The sequence below is a fragment of the Castanea sativa genome, chromosome 4 (genome assembly GCF_040712315.1).
Source record: "Castanea sativa cultivar Marrone di Chiusa Pesio chromosome 4, ASM4071231v1".
Lineage (NCBI taxonomy): Eukaryota > Viridiplantae > Streptophyta > Magnoliopsida > Fagales > Fagaceae > Castanea > Castanea sativa.
Window position 1 is genome coordinate 45,033,373 of NC_134016.1, and position 21,832 is coordinate 45,055,204.

Genomic DNA, 21,832 nt, shown 5'->3' on the forward strand with positions numbered 1-21,832 from the left:
TTCTATGTCATTTAGTTACCCAATGCAAATTAATATAAAATCATTTGCATTTTAGGAGAGTTGACTCAATTGAGTGTCTTACTCCAAATTAGGTATTAGTTTGATTGTAGTCTTAGCTTAAATTTTGTTTTAAAAGTAACAAAATTAGATTTTTTATGGGTTCTAGTTAGCTTAACTAGTAAAGTCTCTGATGGTTAAATAGGAGATCTGAGGTTCAATCTCCGCCTACACCAAAAATTGATTGGTGTCTTGGTCTGATGATAAAAAACTATCATTAGGAGTGGACGTCATAAGTTAAAATTCTCTCTAAAAAAAAAAAATCTATACAAACTAATTTTAGCAATTTGTCACATATTTAACATAAATATTACCAAAAATTATATCATTTGTTTCACATTTATCAAATATACTATCAAAATTGCATATACTTCTATGTTTAGGAATGATTATAAACTAGTTTTTTTGCTTATTTTATGTATTGTTTGTAGGTCTCACACTATTTCTTGTTTCAATTTTAAGAGCATTGATTTAAGAACTATTTTTAGAAATATTTTAATGAAAAAATAATAAAATAATTAATTTTTTTGAAAACTTTTTATATTTTTCTTTGAAAGTGATTTCAAAATTTTTTTTAAATGATTTATCAACAATTATCTAAAGAAAGAAAAAGAAAAAGAAAAAGAAAAAAAAAGAGGTTAAAACTCTCGATTGTTTGAATTCTACACGGCGCTGAATCGCTGATGGAATCCAGATAATGCAATAGGCAAAAAAAGCACATGCGATGAACTATGGGCCAAATGGCACATTATTTTAAAGGATGCGTGTGAATATAACTTTCTTTGTAGATATTCACTGTCCTTATTCTTTTTGCCATTTTGGGTTTGGGCCGGTTTGATTTTGAAGACCTTTTCAAGTAAGTTGTGCTTGTTGGGTTTTTATATTTTTATTTTTATTTATTTTTTCTTTTTATGTCAAATTTGTGTTTGTTGGGTTAGTCCAAATGCTCATTCAACAAATGAATAATGGGCCAAATTTCACATTATTTAAAGGGGACAAGTGTGAACCTAATTATTTTTCTCAATTTTTTTTATTTAATTTTAAAACAAAACGAAAAAAATATGATCACGCAACAAAGAAATATAATGGAAAGATGAGGTTATTTTCAAAAGACTAATGCATTCCATGGTTATATAGTAGATAGGTTCAGTTATTGCAAAAATTGAATTAAAAAATTTAGATATTAAAACTTTAAAAAAAATCTTAATATTCAAAGACTAGAAATTATTGAAATAAAACAAAGAAAATATGACAATGTGACTACACAACAAAGAAATATAGAGAAAGATGAGTTACCTTCCAAAAAATAATATGTGACTATAGCTGTTGAAATATGTCAGACAATTTCAGATTTTGCAAAAAAGAAAAAAAGAAAAAAAAGGAAAATCAAAGAATTAATGTCAGAACTTCCAAAAGTTTTAAAAAACAAGAAAGAAAAATAATTAGATGATTCAGAGCTATAAAAGATAATGTATCACTTTCAGATGTTGCAAAAAATAAGGCAAAAATTCAGAAGTTAAAACTTTTTAAAGAAATATAAGAAAGAGTTAAAGCTTAGTTACCCCTAGTGAAGATAGCCATAGAAATAGAGGGCCATTGGTATTGTGGCAATATTGAAGATGAGTTTATTTTCTGGGTTGTATAGAACTTTTTTTCTCCCAAAGCTAAAACTTTATGCAAAAATCAATGAAACCCCACGTCATTATTTCATTTTTTTTTTTTACGTAGGATGTAGGCTTCATTGACTGCAATATGGGTTTATTTGGAATTGGTGTCATCCTAAGAAACTTTAAACCCACATTATCAAATCAATTAACGTAGGATGTGGGTTTGCTTGATTAAAGAAATTACTCTTTTAACCATATTTCTAATGTTTTTTTTTTTTTTTTTAGAGAGATTCAATTTATGACGTCTACTTTTGTGATAACTTTTTATCATTAGATCAAGACACTAATTGGTTTTTGGTGTAAATAAGGATTGAATTCCAAATTTTTTATTCAACTATCAGAAATTTTATCTAGAGTATAGTGACATGATGCTCATTTTTTTTTTTTCTTACATTTATGATAAACTTTACCATAAATATAATAAATGAGATCCACCATCGATAAGAGAGAAAGGAGTACCAAGTTATCACCCACTTCTATGTGCCTCCAAAGTTGAGAGAGCTAAAGATTCATTGGTAAGAAATAGCAACTAGCTGGATAAATGGTGTAATAATACAAGAAAACAACATTTGTGGCTAAAACTTAGCTATTGATAGAGGGGGTACCATCATAAACAAACTATGGATAATGTTAAGATCATATATTTTTATGTAATTGACTAATCTTTTTACAAAATGTAATTTACTTGTAAATTGGGTAAATTTAAGTTGGATTTGATACATATTAAGTGGTTGTATTAAAGACATGAAGATTGATCTAAGAAATAAGAAGAGAAAAGTTGTTTTACCGAAGCTTGACAGAAAGTTGCTATTGAGATTTAATGGGCAGCTAAACACAAGCTCGATCTATCAAGCTTTACGAATTCAGAATTTCTAGATTTGAATTTCGAACCATGTTGATGTTTTTGTTTAGGGTTTCTTTTCTTATAATCCTAGACATATATAAGGCTTATTTTAAGAGTCGTCATATATAGAGACAGAGACGAAGAGTTTATTATTTTCTATGAGAAGCTATTGTGTTTGTATGCCATAGGATTTTGTAACCATGTGCTTCTTATTGTTGATGAAGTGAAAAACTTTGTAGCCAACAACAACCTTTCAAGTTGCTAGAGTTAGTCACGTACTAAGAATTGTGCAAAAGAGTTAGTCACAGATTGGAGATTTGTGCAACAAAGGAATGATGGCTACTACAAGATCAAGTCCAATTGGGTATTGGAGCAAAGTTTCAACTGTAAATTGGTTTTTTGAGATAGGTCAGGGTAGTGATAAAATTCTTTATATTTGTAACTGCTTGATTGTTGGTAAGTGGATTTTTGGGAGTGGTGATCTTAAAATCACTCGATGAGGTTTTTGTTTTACGAGAGGTTTTCTCCATTTGTCAACAAATTACTGTATCAATTTAATTTCCGTTGCATTTAGTTTAATTGGTGATTTATTAGTGCCTCAACGAATTGCATGCAATTTAATTTAATTAATTAACTTGGATTATTAAATCAATAAATCGGGGTCAAGCTTTCTTAAACCAACAAATAATAATTAGATATTTATAATTTTGGGTGGAGTTCTGAGATAGACCCCATTGTGTTTTAAACTTCTAGCTAAACGTTTCTACCTATTTCACAAGCTATATTTTATGTATCCTTCCTAGCATTCACTTGAGACAATTTACAATGGTTACAAACAATCACTTGACAAGGGTTCATCATTTGCTTACTTTTTACTCAAATTCATGTTCATATTATCCTTTTCTTGAAGCTGTTAGGCATGTTTGAAGTTTGAAGTTTGAACCATAGTTTTAAAAACCGATATGGTTAAAGAATCGGAAAAAAAAAAATTGATTACCGGTTTTTTAGTCCGACTGGGGTCGAACCGATGGTCCAACTGGTGACGTCATAAATATTTATTTTATAATTTTACAATTATAAAAATAATAAATTTATGACTAATAATATTTAGTTTTAATATATATATATATATATGTGTGTGTATTTAGTTTTCTTGTACTATATTTAAAAAATTAATCTACAACTTATATATAAGAAGTTATATCTATTAAATATCAAATTAACTCTAATAAAAAAAGTATTAAATTAACAATAGATAATAACAAAATTGTAGTAAGGTTGGTTTATTATTATATTTATATATTTGGTACTTATATAATTAGTGCCACTGTTTTTTTTTTTTTTTTAATCCGGTGTCGTTGTGGTTATCTAGGATTAGCATGCAAAACACCCCACCATATGAGCTGTAACCTGTAAAGTAACGTAGCTATCTAGGTAGGAAGTACAAAGACAAAAGTATTAATTAATAAATACACTCCCCATTAAATATCACACCTATCTCACCTAACCCTAGGTAGGAAGTACAAACTACAAAGACAAAAATATTAATTAATAAATACACTTCCATTAAATATCACACCTATCCCTTTCAAAAAAAAATATCACACCTATCTCACCGAACCCTACTAATTTAAACTTCAATTTTCTCCTTTATTCCTTAGTCCGATCCAATCTCTGAGAGTCTGAAGTCTCCAAAGCGCCAAAACTGCTTCTTCTCTGCTCCAGCTTCCCATCCCTCTTAAGTGTCTATTTGAATACAGTTAAAAATTAAAAATACTATAACAAATTTTTTTTTAAATATATAAATAGTATTGTAAGACTTATTTTTAATTTTTTTTGAATAAAGTGGTAGTGGGTCCTGTAAATAGTGAGTAAACAATGCATGAATAGTAAAAATTGACAGTTGAAATGACTTCTCAATAAAAAAAAAAAAGCTGAAAATGTTGACCGCAAAATGCGGTCGCTCTATCCAAACGCTGCCTTAGTCTCTCTCGTTGCAGCAAAACTCAAGATAAAAAATCAGTGAGCTAAAAAGTTAAAGAAGCTAAAGGATATCCACCTCAAGAAGAAGAAATCGTGAAAGATCACACTCTTTGTAAAACACATATCACGGTTCTAAATTCTTTTTACCTATATGTCATATTCTTTTTTTTTTTTTCCCTCTTTTTGTTGTAGCTGTTGTTGTTCAAAACGACAATGTTTTGATCTCTCATCAAACATTGCAAAACAGGTTCAACCATACCGGTTTTACAGTTGAACCGGCCGGTTTTCGATTATTTTCTGTTTTTAGCTCTTTTTCGATTATTTGTCATAACCGGACTGGATTAATGGTCGGTTCTCGGTTGAATTGGTTGGACTGGCCGGTCCGGTTTTTAAAACCATGGTTTGAACATCAACAAGGGAATCCCAAAAGAAAAAAAAAAAAAAAAAAAAAAATATATATATATATATATATATATATATATATATATATATATATATATCTACAAGGGAAACCCCAAAAACTAAAACATGTACTTACCCGAAAAAGAGAGAAGAAAGTGTCACATTACCTGCAATTTTTAGTGCCAAATTGCTGCGGCCATTTGTTTTAACAATTTTATTTTTTGAATGGCAAATTATAGGACAAAAAACTTGAATTAAATAAATTTGAAATTTAAAAGACTCAATTGAATGAAAGTAAAGTTAGAGAATTAAAATAAATTTCAATCAAACTTAATAAGTACAAGTTACATTTTAGCAATTTTTCTAATAAGAAGAAAGCTGTATTATTATTATTTTTATTACTTTTTGAAAAATCAAGCTTATTTTATATATCATCATTTCATTCAGCCAAGTGAATTTATCATATTTTATATGTCATTTAACTTAAATTTAATAGCAAGACCCCCTATTATATGAGAGGAAATATACTTATTATACTCTTGGAATAATATATAATTATCATATTTTTGTCCAAAATTCTTGTAACTCAAGGGCATAACATTTAAAAAAAAAAAAAAAACATGATTCAAAGACCCCTTCTCTTATTGTTGTAACTTGAAACCATCAAATTATATTTTATAAAAAAACCAATTTTATATATTTGAGATGCATAAGTCTCTCATTTAACTATTGTTTAATCGAAAATTTTTGTATGTGGAGCCCACATGTCTGTGAGAGGGGCGGCTCATGCGCCTAGCGCATGAGATACTCCCTCTGTTTAATCATTATCAAATGGCAATTAATTTTTTTGTATTCACTAACTTCTATTTTAATCCATTTCTGTGCACTAGTTGACTTTGTGATGTTGCCTATTTCACATGCAAATAGTGCGGAGCAACGTGAAGAAAATGGATATTGGATAGTAATAATTAATGATTAGAAATCAGATGAATTAATAGGCGACAAGGGAAATGGTTTGCTAAATAAAACACAAAGAGTCATCGTTCATAAGAGATACTTTGTTGATTTGTTCTTTTATTTGAAATTGCAATAGAAATGACTACTACTATATATTAAAGTAAGTAATGCACAGGTAGAATTAAAAAAAACACACACACACACACATACAACATATATATACGTGTACACACACATATATATAATGAAAAAAAAAATTGAATTATTTTAAGGAAGGCAAACAAATGATATTGGAAAACATCTTTCAAACTCTCTATTTTTCTAATTTTAGATATATAACAAGATATATAATTGGGTTTCTTATATTGGACTTATCGTTTGATGAGACGCATATCACAAAATTAGCATTTTTTTATTGAAATCTAATTTGGATTCTAATTACACACACACACACAAGTGTGTAGCCCCGTACATATGCATAGGTAAAATTATACGGTTCAAATTATACATTTTTTAAAAGAAAATATTCAAATTGTACATGGTATTAGCTTACACTTTTTTTTAAATCATAAATTTCTAAAATATGTAATGGTTTTTCATTATATATATATATATATCATATATTTAATTTTAGTTTTAGACTCTTTGGTTTTTGCACCCAATAATTCACTTGCTACAAAAATTAAAAACTTAGATGGACACATGGAGGAAAATTAGACTCCAATTGAAATCCAATCTAGAATTTAATTGGATTTGGACTCATTGATTTTTACACTTAATAATTCACTTAAAACAAAATTAAAAATTAAATGGGACATGTGGGGCAAAATTGAAAATTCAATTAAAATCTAATTAGATTATCTCTGAGTTTTAGCTATATATATATATGATTTTAAGCCAGACAAAATGACCATTGATGCTCCAAAATTTCTATGCCCCTAAGCATGTCTAAGTTTAGCATAATGTAATTAATTAATTAATTATTTCCACCATAGTCCCATGCTAAAATGAAAGGCTGTGTCATTAAAGTCTTAGTAGTACACTTGGTATTACCCTTATAGTCATATGGGATGAGGTTGATGAGTCCACACCAGAGACCTTTCTTTTTTATTTAGCCAAAAAAAAAAAAAAATAAAAGAATGAAAGAAAGAAATTAGGACCGTTTACTGCAGAATAGTTTTCTATAGATTATACAGATATTGTTCGATTCCCACCAACCGCTTCAATATCAATACCAATTTTTAATCAATATCATTTTCCATTCAAAGGTGTGTTATATATACTACAGCTTAATATATAGCCTTCACCGACGATGTAATATCATATCACACCATTGACCGGATCTATGGGGTATTTTGTTTGTTTTAATTTGCTTGTATTTGAGTCTCTGACAATTCTTTATTCAATGATTGGATGGACTTATTTTTTAATAACTAGTAACTATCAACTCCCATTTTATTTTATTTTATTTTCTATTACTAGGTTATTACTTCAACCCCAACTTCTGATATCTTGATCTATTTTATGGAGCACACAAAGGGTGCAACTATTACTAGGTTATTACTTGAACCAACTTCTAATATCTTAATCTATTTGTCTCGACTCAAATCCATAGAACATGAATTTAGATGCATGACTAACTTGCTGATATTACATAATTCAATAAATATAATTAATTTAAACATAATTGTAAAGTTATGACTTACAACTATGTTTTATGTTGGTTTTATTCCATGACAAAAAGTGTTGTAATTGCTCTATTTTGTTCCTTGTATATTGTGAGATTTTATTGTACTGGGTTTAGTATTAAGTTGGTGAAGAATCGAACATGTATTAGTTGAACAAGTAGATTTCATGAATCTCTCGTGAGAAGTTATCTCGTAAAAGAGGTACGTGAGAAGCACATGCTGAAAGCTGAAGAGTCGTGCCAGGTTGTCAGTTTTGCGAGTGTCTCACTAGTAAGGCCTTCCTGCAAAATACTCGCGAAACATTCTGCTTGGAGAATTTTTAAGTATGATTTTCTTACCCTTCACTCATACTCTATATTCCCTCATTACCCACAAATGTATGAGAGGCTATTTAGAGAGAAAAACCCTAGATAGGTTTTCTACAATACAACACAACACGCCCATCTTTTAGAGAGAGAGCGACTCATCTTTAGTGAGAAATCATTGTAGCATTTTCTCCTTCCCTCTTCCATTGTCATACCATGAAAGGAGGTTTTTGTACTCAAGCACAACCCACACCTTTTCAGAGTGTAGAGAGTGTTTTGGAGCTTGGGAAGTTTTGGGGATTTGCCAAAAGAAGCCGGTGAGGCTTGGCAGATGCAATTGGACGTATTGCGAGATCCGGAAAGCTAGTGAAGAAAAGACTCTGAGAAGTTTGTTGGTAGCAGGAGCTTGGAGGGCTCAAATACATCGGTAGACTAGACTTGGAGGGTCTTTTGTTATTTGTGTACTCCAACTTATTTATTAGTGAATCGATTTCGACTTGGAGGGTCGCGGAGAGGTTTTTCACCGAGTTCTTCGGCTTCCTCTTCGATAACATGTCTTGGTGTTATCTTGTATTTGCATCTCTCTTCTTTTACTCTTGTACTTTACTTTTATTGTTTATTGTTCATATGTATGCATTAGAGTAGATCCGGTAATTGAGCTTCATTTACTTTTGTTCCGCACTTAGATAAGTTAGAGTAAAAACAATCTAGCCGTAATTTTAAAATTGGGGTCTAAACAAGCTCTTGTGTTTTAGCACAAATCTGAGCTTTCAATAATTTAGTAAACTCCAAATAAACAATGCTCTTCATAAATCTCTTACAATACTAAAATCCACAATTTAGAAATAATCTCCAAATACTGTAAAATCTTAAGTGAAATAAAAATAACTAAAAATCCTTAAAATCTTCAAGCATTATTAATGTCACCTAAAAACTCTCATACTCTACCTTGCACCTTACAAAGAGATCCAAAGTTTCTATTTCTCAATTAAACTTTAATCTGAAAATTGTAATTGATAGGGTGAGCTACACATCTAGTAAGCAATTATACATAATACACAATAGAATAGAGTCAAGTAGAGCACAAGTATTTTGATTTCACAAATTCACTCAATGATATCAAATATATTTTTCCAAATATATAATAAACCATTTATTTTGATTTTACCGTACCGATTTTTAAAATCACGACCAATTTTTAATCAATATCAATTTTTAATATATAGCTTTCACCGACGATGCAATATCATATCACACCACAGACCGGATCTATGGGGTCTTTTGTTTTTTTTTAATTGCTTGTATTTGAGTCGGTGACAATTCTTTATTCAATGATCAGATGGACTTTATTTTTTAATAATTAGTAATTACCAACTCCCATTTTATTTAATTTCCCAACTTCTGATATCTTAATCTATTTTTGTGGAGCACATAAAGGGTGCGACTATTACTAGGTTCCTACTTCAACCGACTTCTAATATCTTAATCAATTTGTATTTAATAATTAATAGTTGAATTTTTGATGTGTATATATGCGTAACATGAAAATGTTGGTGTAGGAAGCAAGACATTGCAAGAAGATAAACCCAATTATGCATCCCTTGCTTATGTTTTACCTTTCCTTCCTTCTCATTACACCACTCCTCATCAAATGGCATCCCTTGCTTATCTACACCCTTCCCTTCCTTCTCTTTACGCACCTCATCACCAAATGGCTTTCCACAGCCACAACCACTCAGAAAAACCTACCTCCTTCACCACCTAAGCTTCCAATCTTAGGAAACCTACACCAACTAGGCCTATATCCGAACCGCTCCCTCGCCACTCTAGCTCAACGCCATGGCCCCCTAATGCTACTTCACTTGGGCAGTCGGCCTGTTCTTGTTGTCTCATCCGCGGACATTGCTAGAGAGGTCATAAAAACACATGATGCTATCTTCTCAACAAGACCAAAACTAAGCATCACTGATAAACTTCTCTACAAAGGCAAGGATCTTTCAACAGCTCCTTATGGTGAGTATTGGAGACAAATGAGAAGCACTTGTGTCCTTCAGCTTTTAAGTAACAAGAGGGTTCAATCTTTTCGAGCTGTAAGAGAAGAAGAAGTAAGCTTTTTCATTGAGAAGGTCAAAGAGTCTTATTCATTGTCATTGCCAGTGAATTTAAGCGAATTGTTTGCCAACCTTACTAATGATGTGATATGTAGGGTGGCTTTTGGGAAAAAGTATGGTGGAGATGAAGGTGGAAGAAAGTTTAATGAATTGTTGGGAGAACTTATGAGACTACTGGGTGTTTTTCATGTGGGGGACTTTATCCCATCGCTTGCTTGGGTATATCATATCAATGGTTTTGATGCTCATGTGGACAAAGTTGCTAAAGAGTTTGACAAGTTTATAGAAGACATACTTGAGGAACACATAATGCATAGAGTAAAAAGAGAGAGCAATGGAGATCGAAGTAATCAAGGTGAATATAAAAAGGATTTAGTAGATGTTTTGCTTGAGATCCAAAAGGATAACTCAGCTGGTCTTGCCATTGACAGAGAACACATCAAAGGTCTAGTCTTGGTAAGTCTCTATCTCTCTATTTGTGTGGTACATGTGTGTCGGATCTTAATTTGCTAGAAGAGGCTTACACTAAAAGATTGTAAAATTTTAAATTCTCTTATTTTCTATCATTTAGTTATTACTAATTGGACTTTTATAGGGAAAAGAAAAATAACTTAAAACTTCTCTTTTGAGCCCCCCGGAAAGAAAGTTGGTAGAAGGAAAATAAATAAAAAGTAATTAGAAATAGGTAATTTCCTCAATTTGTCTTCTTTTGCTTTCTTTAGGTACTCAAACAATTCAAACCATAGAAAATTATATAACTTTTTATTCTGATCCTTAATTTCTCTTTGAAAAGACGATTCAGACCCCTTTGTTGATTTTAGATGAAATCATTCAACCTTGCACATTAACCAATTATTATGTATTTATTATGATTATCGTATAATTACCACAAATTAAATAAATCACCCAATAAATTGCAATACGCAGTAAATTAAATAACACATGTTATTTGATGATTAAGGGTGCGTTTGTTTCGAAAGTAAAGCAATTCCAGAAAATGTTTTCAAGAAAAGAAAATATTTTCCGGAAAGGAAAATATTTTTAGGTGTTTGGTGGCATTTTAAAAAATACTTTGGAAAATATTTTCAGGTGTTTGGTTGTGATCTTGAAAATATTATAGAAAATACATTTTTTACTTGATGCTCACATTTTCTCAACTTCCAATCAAATATTTATCATCATTTCTCAGTAAAATCACAAAAGAAACAAAACCCAAAAAAAAAAATCCTAAAATCCGAGAGAGAAGCGGCGCGATCGCGAAGGAGGAGGCGCGATCAAGGATCGCGAAGGCAGCGCGATCAAGGATCCTGGGGTGCGACGGCGCAATCGCGAAGGCTGGGGTGCGTCGGCGCGATCGCGAGGGCTGGGGTGCGTCGGCGCGATCGCGATGCTGGGGTGCGCTATCGCGATCGGTGCTGGGGTGCGACTGCGCAAGATCGCAGTGCCAGGGTGCAACGGCGCGATCTCGCGGTAGGTCATGGCGCGATCTCGCGCTGGGTCATGGCGCGATCTCGCGCCGTTGGTGGGCTGGTAAAGTGGGTCGGAGGTGTGTGGGTGTGGGTTTGTCCAGTGGGCCGGAGCTGTGTGGGGATCGGAGGTGTGTGGGTGAGGTTTCGTCCGGTGGGCCGGAGCTGTGGGAGAGTGGCGGCGCTCGTCGGACGGTGGGTGAAGCTCGGACCGGCTTGAGGCAGGGAGTGGAGCTTGACTGGAGCTTGACTTGAGGCAGCGAGAAGGCGAGAGGGAAAATGAGGGCTGAATCCAATTGAAGGTAAAATACGAATGGAAAAGGATTTCCGGATCAGATGCCCTTTTTTACAGTCAAATGTTTGCTATTTTCCATTTGACCAAATTTTCCGCACCTGCCAAACATCTGAAAACGCGTAAAACTATTTCCTGAAATCGTTTACCGTCGAAACAAACGCAGCCTAAGTGGAAAACGGAAAACCTTAGATGCATTCCAAGGAAAACCATTATGAAGGTTAACCTTAATTCCAAGGAAATTTTCACCGTATAGAATTAATGTTTACAATTGAGATATATTCATATCCCTAGTCTCTATCTAATAGACTACTTACAAATGTTACCTCATTATCTACTCCAAGTTGCTTGTACTTTATTACAAGCTAACAGTATTCCACGGTTCTTTAATTTCTAGAACAATGCCTCCGTGTATTCCTAAGGGGCAATACCTATGGCAGCTCTTATAACATACAACTCAAAGTCTTCCTACCACTTTTCCTTGTATAATTAGTAAGGGGCAATATCCCCTTTTTTGAATATGCTTAACACAGAGCCACCTAGTCTTCTTAATAAGTGTTCTAAGAGTATCCATAAATATTCAATTATAAAATGTACGTACACATTTTCTAAAAGAAAAAAAAATCTTTATTCATAATTTATTTGTTTACTTGAAAAAAATTATATCATATTCATTTACCTAGTGTTCACATCAAATGTCCATTTAGTTCTTTTCTTTTGTCACAAAAAAGAGTTATTTTTCTTTGAGTTTAATCCATTTTAAAATAAAACAAATTCTGCAATACCCATTACAATCAATCCTCAGCTTCACTGCCTTGTTGAATACTTGAATGCTTATAAGTCATAGCTTCTGCCCTTACATGATTGGCCCTCTTTTCTAACCAAATAACTATTTTTTATAACAATAGATTCTTTACTATTTTGGTTTCTAGGATATGTTTGCTGCTGGAACTGACACTACTTACACAGTCCTAGAATGGGCAATGTCAGAGCTCTTAAGGCACCCTAGAGTCATGAAGAAATTGCAAAGTGAGGTTCGGGGAATTGCCAAAGACAAGCCTTATATAACTGAGAATGATTTAGAGGAAATGCATTACTTGAAAGCTGTGATCAAGGAGACCCTTCGCTTATATCCTCCAATCCCATTACTAGTTCCTCGAGAATCAACCCAAGATGTTAAATTAAAGGGATATGACATAGTTGCTGGTACCATGGTTATCACTAATGCATGGGCAATTGCAAGAGACCCTTCATTGTGGGACAATCCAACTGAGTTCCTACCAGAGAGGTTTCTGAATTCTACCATAGACTTTAGAGGACACGATTTCCAATTGATCCCATTTGGAGCTGGAAGGAGGGGATGCCCAGGAATTACATTTGCGATGGCTACCAATGACCTTTTATTCGCAAATCTTGTGCACAAGTTTGATTGGGCATTGCCTGATGGAGCAAAAGGAGAAGATTTGGACATGACCGAATGCACTGGGCTTACCATTCACAGAAAAGTTCCTCTACTTGCTGTCGCAACTCCAAGTTCTTGCTAAATTTCTTTATAGTGTTTATGCAAAGTAAATAAGTAATAGCTTATTTTTATGTTGTTTTGAAAAATTGTTCTAAAAAATAGTTTCCAAATGTTTTGTCACCCAAAAATCTGTTCGACACTTATTTTCTATTTTTTTTGTTCCTTTTAATCAGTAATAGAGAAACAGCGATAAAAAGGACTAATGAAAGCTAGACTAGACTTGACTTGTAACCTCAGCAAAAGACATGTTTACCTGCTAGCACAATGACACTAGAACTTTATAATCACTTTATAGAACTTCCTCCACGAATGAACTAATTCATAACCAAAACAATTCCGATACTCCAAAGAACTGTATGGAGGTATACAACCACGGAGCTCACTCATAAGGATTAACGACTTTTGTGATTTGAATGAGAAATTCAAACTCTGGAAGGAATCTCGTAAAAAAAAAGTTGATTTACAGTCGGTTGCAGCTTTGGTCGAGTGTGAGTCTAGGAAGCATGAGTGAATTATTGAAAACAACATAGTTGTCCCAAATTTCAAATAACCAAATTTAGCTTATTTCAAATCTAAATTGGGTCATATGTATGTCCATTTTAAAACTCTAGATGTCTACTTCCAAATTAGACAAGTTTTACTAAAAAAATCATTATGATGTAAAAGACATGGGCAAAAAAAAATCAATTTATCATCTTTAAGTAGATCATAATCTCATCACTCTAGCAACTTTTAACCAAATTCCATTGATACAATCCAATTTGATATGTTTTAAAATAGGATTTTCCAAAACATTTATGAACCCTACCAATAAACATTGTTCAAATTTATTTTGGATGAGATTTTATTCTTAAAAAATGTGAATTTTGACTAATTTATATTCTCAAATTAACATTTCAAATATGCATATATCATTTGTAACCAATGAAATTAATATTATAAAGCAATGCCTAAAACTTTTGTTCATAAACTTTCTCTCTGGGAGTTGGAAAAATTCCAGTCTCTAAAGAATCATATGCTAATTAAGGAAATCAAAATTTAAACCAATGAAAATTATTAGGTTCTGTATGAATCGTCAGCTCTTTTGACTTTGGAGGCACATAGAAGTAAGTGCTTTACTTCATTTCGAAAATAATTATTATGTGATAATTCAATATTCTCTCATTTCATATTCATAATAGACTCAATCATAAATTTAATTAACGGGAACCACCAAGAATATGAGAGCAAAGATTACCAGGTTATAACTTAATAATTGCTTTCAAAATGAAGTAAAACCACTCACCAGCTTATTCATAATGTATTCATTACTAACAAATAGCAGCTAGCAGGATAAGTGGCGTAACAACACAAGAAAACAACATTTGTGGCTAAAACTTACCTAAAGAAAGAGAGGGTACCACCATGAAAAAGATGCGGATAATAATCAGATATTCATCAAGTTTTAGTGGAGCTCAATAGCTGAGATGGATCCCATCGTGATATAAGTTTTAACTTCACGTGTCGAGCATCATACTACCTTATCTGGATCTCACTTGAGTAACATCTGAGACAATTTTCAGTGGCTACAAATATATTCAAATAATCGTTTTTGATATAAAAGTTGAATCACTGCGGAACATCAATAAGGGAGATCCCAAGAGCTTAAACATACACTCGCCCGAAAAAGAAAGAAGAAAATGTCACACTTCCTGCAATTTTTAGTTACAAATGTAACATCCTTCGTGCTGCAACCCTCTGTTTTAACAATTTTGGCCTTCATCTACATACTCCTATTCAAATGGTACTCCATCCTTCCAAACAGCAACACCAAAAAAAACTCACCACCTTCACCACCAAAGCTACCCATCATTGGAAACCTTCACCAACTTGGCTTGCAGCCTCACCGTTCACTCCAAACCTTAGCTCAACGCCATGGCCCTCTCATGCTGCTTCACTTTGGCAGCGTACCAGTCCTTGTTGTCTCGTCTGCTGATGCTGCCCAAGAGATCATGAAGACCCAAGACCTCAACTTTGCAAACCGACCCAAATCAGGCATAGCAGAGAAACTATTATACAATTGCAAAGATGTGGCTACAGCCCCCTATGGTGAGTACTGGAGGCAAACGAAAAGCATACTTGTGCTACATCTTTTAAGTAACAAAAGGGTTCAGTCCTTCTGCTCTGTGAGAGAGGAGGAAACTTTCCTGATGATTGACAAAATCAAAGAGTCCTGTTCTTCTTCATCTGTGAATTTGAGTGAAATATTTGCAAAGCTTTCTAATGATGTAGTATGTAGGGTCGCCTTGGGAAGAAAGTATGGTGAAGGGGAAGGTGGAAGGAAATTCAAGGAGCTTCTCGGGGAGTTTGGGGACTTGTTGGGTGCTATCAACGTGGGGGACTATATTCCATCGCTTGCCTGGTTGAGCCGTGTCAATGGCTTGGATGCCAAAGCAGAGAAAGTGGCTAAACAATTAGATGAATTTCTAGAAGGAGTAATTGAAGAGCATATAAATTGTCAGAAGAAAGGGGATCATGACCATGGTTTTAGTCAAGAAAATGAAGACCGAAAAGACTTTGTAGACATTTTGCTTTGGATTCAAGAGGAAAACGTGATTGGTTTCCCTATCGATAGAGTTAGCATTAAGGCTTTAATCCTGGTAAGAAAATTCTCTCTCCCTCTGTGTGTTCATTCATCAAGGGAAAATTTCAGCTTCAAAAGGAAATTTCTTGCAATTCACTAAATGGCGAATTATAAATTTGTCCACAAGTATTTTTAGTCGCATAATTTAATTATTGAATCATGTGATTTTTTAAATAATTCAGGTTATGGTTTATGAATCACCAATGGGTTTGTTGAGCGTTGCATGGGAAGTATGATTATGTCCAAATTACTACATTTTTTTAGAGGTAAAAGATAAATAGGCATTGATTACTAGACACTTTTTACATTACATAGACATCTGGTACTTACAGCATTCTCCTTGGGTCAAATGCCAAACATTTAACACACTAAACATTAAAAAAAAAACTCTTCTATACCAAAAAAACTCTTCTAGTAAATTGTTCCAAATTTCATAATTTTTAGTATATGAACGGCACATTTTCAAAAGATAAAACGGTACGGATAACTATACTAAAAAAAAATTATTCCATTTCTCTCTCCTCAATTATGACTCTTTCTTCTCTCTTTCTTTTTTTTCTTTCTTTCTCCGCCTCACTTCATCTTCTCAGTTCTCACCTTTCTTCCCTTTTTTTTTTTTTTTTTTTCTTCTTCTTTCTTTCTCCAGAACCCCCACCTCTCCCATTTTTTTTTCCCCTTTATTCTTTTCTGTCACTTTCTCTCTGCACCTTCTCTATCTCTTTTTTTTTCCTTGTCACTCTCCCTCTCTATCTTTTTTTTATTCCGGCCTCCCTGTCACTCTCACAGCCCGCCGCCGTGGAGTTCAGCCTCACCGCTGAGGCCGTCGCCGTGAAGCGATCTACTATGATCTCCCCCCCTTTTTTTTTTCGGTTGTGGATTCCATGTGATTGTGATTATGAGCTGTGCTTGGGTATGGTGGTGGCGGGCTATGCTGTGTATGGTGGGGGGTTTTGTTGAACATTTTGAGTTTTTTTTTTTCCTTCTCTGGTTTTTGGATTTGGAATTTGTCGAAGAATCCGCTGATTGTGGTTGTAGTTTGTGGCGGTGGTTGTTGTTGCGGCGGTTGTTGTTGATTGTTAGTTTGTGGTTACCGCCACATAGCTATGTGATGACATATTGCTGGGTTTTAAGTAAATATATAATTTTAATGTGTAGTAAATATTATTTTAATGTATAAAATTGAAAAGATAAAATATTTATAAATGAGATATTGTAAAATAATGTGGTAAAATAATAAAATAGATTTTTGACATGTCAAAATAGTATTTTTTATGAAATAGATGATGAGAATGCTTAAAGTTTGTATTAATTTTAATAAAAAGGTGAAAAATTACTTCCATGCAAAAGTAGCCAGTGGCATGATAAGCAGAAAAAAAAAAAAAAAAAAAAATTTCGGATCCATTTTCACTATTCTATTTTATACTCCACAAACTGCAGCATTATGACATGTCTGTTTTTATTTTTTATTTTTCATCTTAAACTTTGATTACTTTATAAATTATAAACAGGAGACAGGTGTACTGCCATTAGTGAAGTGAACTATAAAGTGGAACCTCTGAACATGACAAATGATTTTTATAAAGAAAAATGAACAATAATTGTTAATTTACAAAAATTTATTGTGTCCAGCTTGTTATTTATTTTTAGATTAATCTTATGTCTTAAATGGGGTAGAATAATTTCTTTAAAAAAAAAAAAAAGTTTCCACCCAAAATTGGGCAAAAATGTTTACCTGTCAAGCTAATGAGGAGTTAAATGGGGTAATTTAGAATGGTCAACAAAGGGACATGACTAGTAATACCATATGGCCTAATTTCAAACAGAAGAAAAGATTAAAAAAAAAAAAAGAAAAGAAAAGAAAAGGAAAGAAAATATGCTCGACTGCAAAAGGGTCTATATTAGTGTAGGAGGTTATGGTATTTCACACTCTTTCCTCATGTATATTGACAACTTTCTCTAATATTTTACCGTATTTTGTTATAGGATGCATTTGCTGCTGGTACTGACACTACATACACAGTGTTAGAATGGACAATGACAGAGCTCATAAGGCACCCTGAGCTGATGAAGAAGGTGCAAAATGAAGTGAGAGAGATCGTTGGCAACAAAAAGGACATAACTGAGGATGATTTGGATAAAATGCATTACCTGAAGGCAATAATCAAAGAGACTCTTCGCTTTCATCCACCTATTCCACTATTAACTCATCGAAAATCAATTCAAGATGCGAAAATACATGGCTATGATATCGCAGCAGGCACTCAAGTCATTATCAATGCATGGACAATTGGAAAAGACCCTACGTTATGGGACGAACCAGAGGAGTTTCAACCAGAAAGGTTCTTAACTTCTTCAATAGATTTTAAAGGACATGACTTCCAATTGATCCCATTTGGAGCAGGAAGGAGGGGATGCCCTGGAATTTCCTTTGCCATAACTACTATTGAGCTTGTTTTGGCAAATCTTGTGCGCAACTTTGAATGGACATTGCCTGATGGAGCAATAGGAAAGGATTTGGACATGACTGAATCTACCGGTCTTGCCATTCATAGAAAATTTCCTCTCGTGGCAATTGCAACTCCATATTTTGGCTAATATATATAGACACAATACATATTAGTAGTAGAAGAATCCCCAAGTTAAGTTTGGCTAGAAAGATCTACACTACTAGAAAAACGACATTTAGTGTTGAACTTTTAAAAGCATAAAGATTATGCAAAAAGCGTATTTTTTGCATAATCAAATCATTGCCACATCGTGATGTGATAAATTGTGACGCCTAAAATCTTCATTTGACATGAAAAATAAATTATTTGGTAGTAACTAATATATTTTCCATGTCAAAACACACACACACACATATATTTTGTTGATTGAATCCATGTCAACATTTTGGTTGATGCAATCTTTTTGTGTCAACATTTAAAAAGCCTATATAAAGTCATTTACGTTGCCACATATTGTATTATATATATTCAACATATGTTTTATTAATTTGGTTTCCCCAGAAAAAATTATCAAGTTTGATACAACAATTGTTTCTATAATTCTCAATGTATGCTAAGGCGAGATATAGAGAATTGGCTGATGAAGAGAGAGACCTGAACGTATAAATTCAATGAACTTGAATTGAAGCATTGTTAGAAAAAATCATTTGAAAGCTATTCTTCAATTGTTGATTGCAAAAGGAATTTGATCTCTTTATAAGTCTTAAAACTATTGATCACCTTATCAATTTCCCTGCAAACAAAATGATAACCAAAAGTTTATCAGAAACCTAAAATGAATTCAATTACAATCACCAAATCCAATCTGAAAGAACCAAAAAATATAAAAGAAGATTGTATTAATCAAAACACATAAGAGATTAGAACAAAAAAAAAAAAAGAAAAAGAAAAAAAAGAGAAAATATATCCCAAAATCATATCAATGTGAGAAAATCAAAGAAGTACTAATCTCATAGCAACATGGATTCGAAAGTGAAACCCTAGAGAAATTCACAGAGAGAGAGAGAGAGAGAGAGAGAGAGAGAGAGAGAGAGAGAGAGAGAGAAATTGAAAGAGTATGGGTGGCCTATCTTTTAGCACATAAATAAAATTCCCAACAGCCCCCTCTTTACTGGGCTTATGCCCATCTTTCGTGTCAACTTCTTCTTCTTCTTCTTCTTCTTCTTCTTATTATTATTATTTATGGAATTCATGTCAACTAATTGAGTGATGAGAAATGATGTGTACAACTTGATGGTAAAAATATATTTTTCTTGCAGTGTTCTCTTTGTTATCCACTCCATTTTGGCATGAGAATGGAATTTAGAAATAAATGAAAGAGTATAGTACCTAATAAATATTGAACCGAAATGCAATGAAGTTTCACATCAGAAAGAAAAATTTAAATTTACATAATAATGTATGCATTAATAACAAAAATACAGGGACATTATAATGTCTCAATATTAGAAAAATTATGTAAAGGAAAGAAGGCAAGTGCCAAATATTGGTGCAACTGGAAATTTTTACTTAAGGGGTCTAAAATAAATATATCAATAATTTTTTTATTTCACCAAAAGTATATAATTTATATTTAAAAACATATCTTTAATATGACTTTTATAAATACACTATAGAAAATTGCCACCACCAACCTCAACTTTTTATCATATGTGGTATGGTAATGACTAATTATCTTAGCACCAATAGACAACCCTAATTCTTATATCATCTGTTATCCAATATTCAAATTCACCATTGAATTCAAACAAAACTTAGAAATATAACTATATATATATATATATATATATATATTTCAATAGTTTTGATATATAAATAATCTCATTGATGTATATAAAAATTCGTGATATTGCATCAACGTTATTAAGGGAAGACTCATAGTTTATCTCTTCATATGTATATCATGAATCAATTTTTGTAAAGTCTCTCTCTTAGAATGGGAAAAAAATTTCATCTGTGAAGAGTCATGCTAATCAAGAAAATCATCAAATCAAGATTCAAATTGAGTGAACTCACTCACTTCTATGTGCCTCCAAAGTTTAAGGAGCCAAATATTCAACGGTAACTAGTAGGAGAAATGGTGTAACTATACAAGAAAACAACATTTGTGTCCAAAACCTATAGAAAGAGAGAATATACCACCATAAAGTGCTGGAATATTAATCATATATTCAAACATTTTTGTGGAATTCAAATTGAGGTGCATCACACACATATCGTGTTTTACCTTCTAGCGTGTAACATTCTCATGCCCAGTCTGTATTTTCCTTCCTTTCACTCCACGTGTCTAGCATCCACACGTCGCGTTCGTATCCTGTGAATTGATGTATCATTAGTCACTTTCTGACTCATATTCACATTCATGTTGATAATATTCTTGGGGGCGGTTGGGCATGACGTGAGCATCCAAAGCGATTTTATATATATTAGCCTTATTATATGCGTTTCAAAGCGTGTAATAAGACTTCATTTTTTAAGAAAAAAAAAACTGTGTTTTTATTATATATATATATATATATATATATATATATAATTTTACTTTGCAAATCTAATTTATAAGTGCATAAAGTAATTTGAAAATTAATAAAAAAGTGGTCTTATTTTTTAGATAATATTTTAGTGGGAGATAGAGTCGCATTTTTACCGGATTGTCCTTTAGTTTTGTCTCTACTTAAATATAGGGGTGTAGGGGCATTTTTTGAACTAAAAAATGAAGAGTCCAAACAAGAGAGTCCCCTTAAATAATAGTATAGATATAAAAGTTGAAAATTTATGAAACATCAACAAGGGAAACATACACTTGCTCGGAAAAGAGAGAAGAAAATGTCAAATTTCCAGCAATTTTTAGTGCCAAATGTAACATTCATGTTGCTCCAACCCTTTTTTTTAACCATCTTGGCCTTCATCTTCATGCTCCTATTCAAATGGTCCTCCTTCCTTCCAAACAAAAACACCAAAAAAGACTCACCACCTTCACCACCAAAGCTACCAATCATTGGAAACCTTCACCAACTAGGCTTGCAGCCTCACTGCTCACTCCAAACCTTAGCTTAAAGCCATGGCCCTCTTATGCTGCTTCACTTTGGCAGCATACCAGTCCTTGTTGTCTCATTTGTTGATGCTGCCCAAGAGATAATGAAGACCCAAGACCTAAAATTTGCAAACTGCCCCAAATCAAGCATGTTCGATACAGTGGCGGTTCTAGGAATTTTTCTTAGGGTGTTCCTTAAGAAGCATAAATTACACAATCTAATAAAAAAAAAATTTATATATTGACAACAACAACAATAAAACAAACATGCAAATACATAAATTTTACAATTGTTTTCTACGAGTTTTCATATTTTGAAATCGTTGCATGATAGTCTTATTATCAAAGCTACAAGCTACATCTCTTTCAATATACAC

General features: G+C 32.7%; 2 protein-coding genes and 1 pseudogene across 2 annotated transcripts; all 3 read left to right on the forward strand.

Annotated features, from left to right (window-relative positions):
• The first annotated feature begins 9,461 nt into the window (after positions 1 to 9,461).
• On the forward strand, positions 9,462 to 13,422 carry LOC142630771 (cytochrome P450 736A117-like). Its single transcript, XM_075804820.1, has 2 exons — positions 9,462 to 10,470; positions 12,705 to 13,422. The coding sequence occupies exons 1-2, from the start codon at positions 9,496 to 9,498 to the stop codon at positions 13,314 to 13,316; spliced, it is 1,587 nt and encodes a 528-aa protein (XP_075660935.1). The 5' UTR covers positions 9,462 to 9,495; the 3' UTR covers positions 13,317 to 13,422.
• Positions 13,423 to 14,842: 1,420 nt separating this feature from the next.
• On the forward strand, positions 14,843 to 18,746 carry LOC142631292 (cytochrome P450 736A117-like). The gene is made up of 2 exons (XM_075805433.1): positions 14,843 to 15,933; positions 17,901 to 18,746. Exons 1-2 carry the CDS (start codon positions 14,974 to 14,976, stop codon positions 18,510 to 18,512), a joined length of 1,572 nt encoding a protein of 523 aa, XP_075661548.1. The 5' UTR covers positions 14,843 to 14,973; the 3' UTR covers positions 18,513 to 18,746.
• A 2,501-nt stretch (positions 18,747 to 21,247) lies between these two features.
• Positions 21,248 to 21,832, forward strand: part of LOC142632991 (cytochrome P450 71A3-like) — a 35,516-nt pseudogene continuing 34,931 nt past the window's right edge.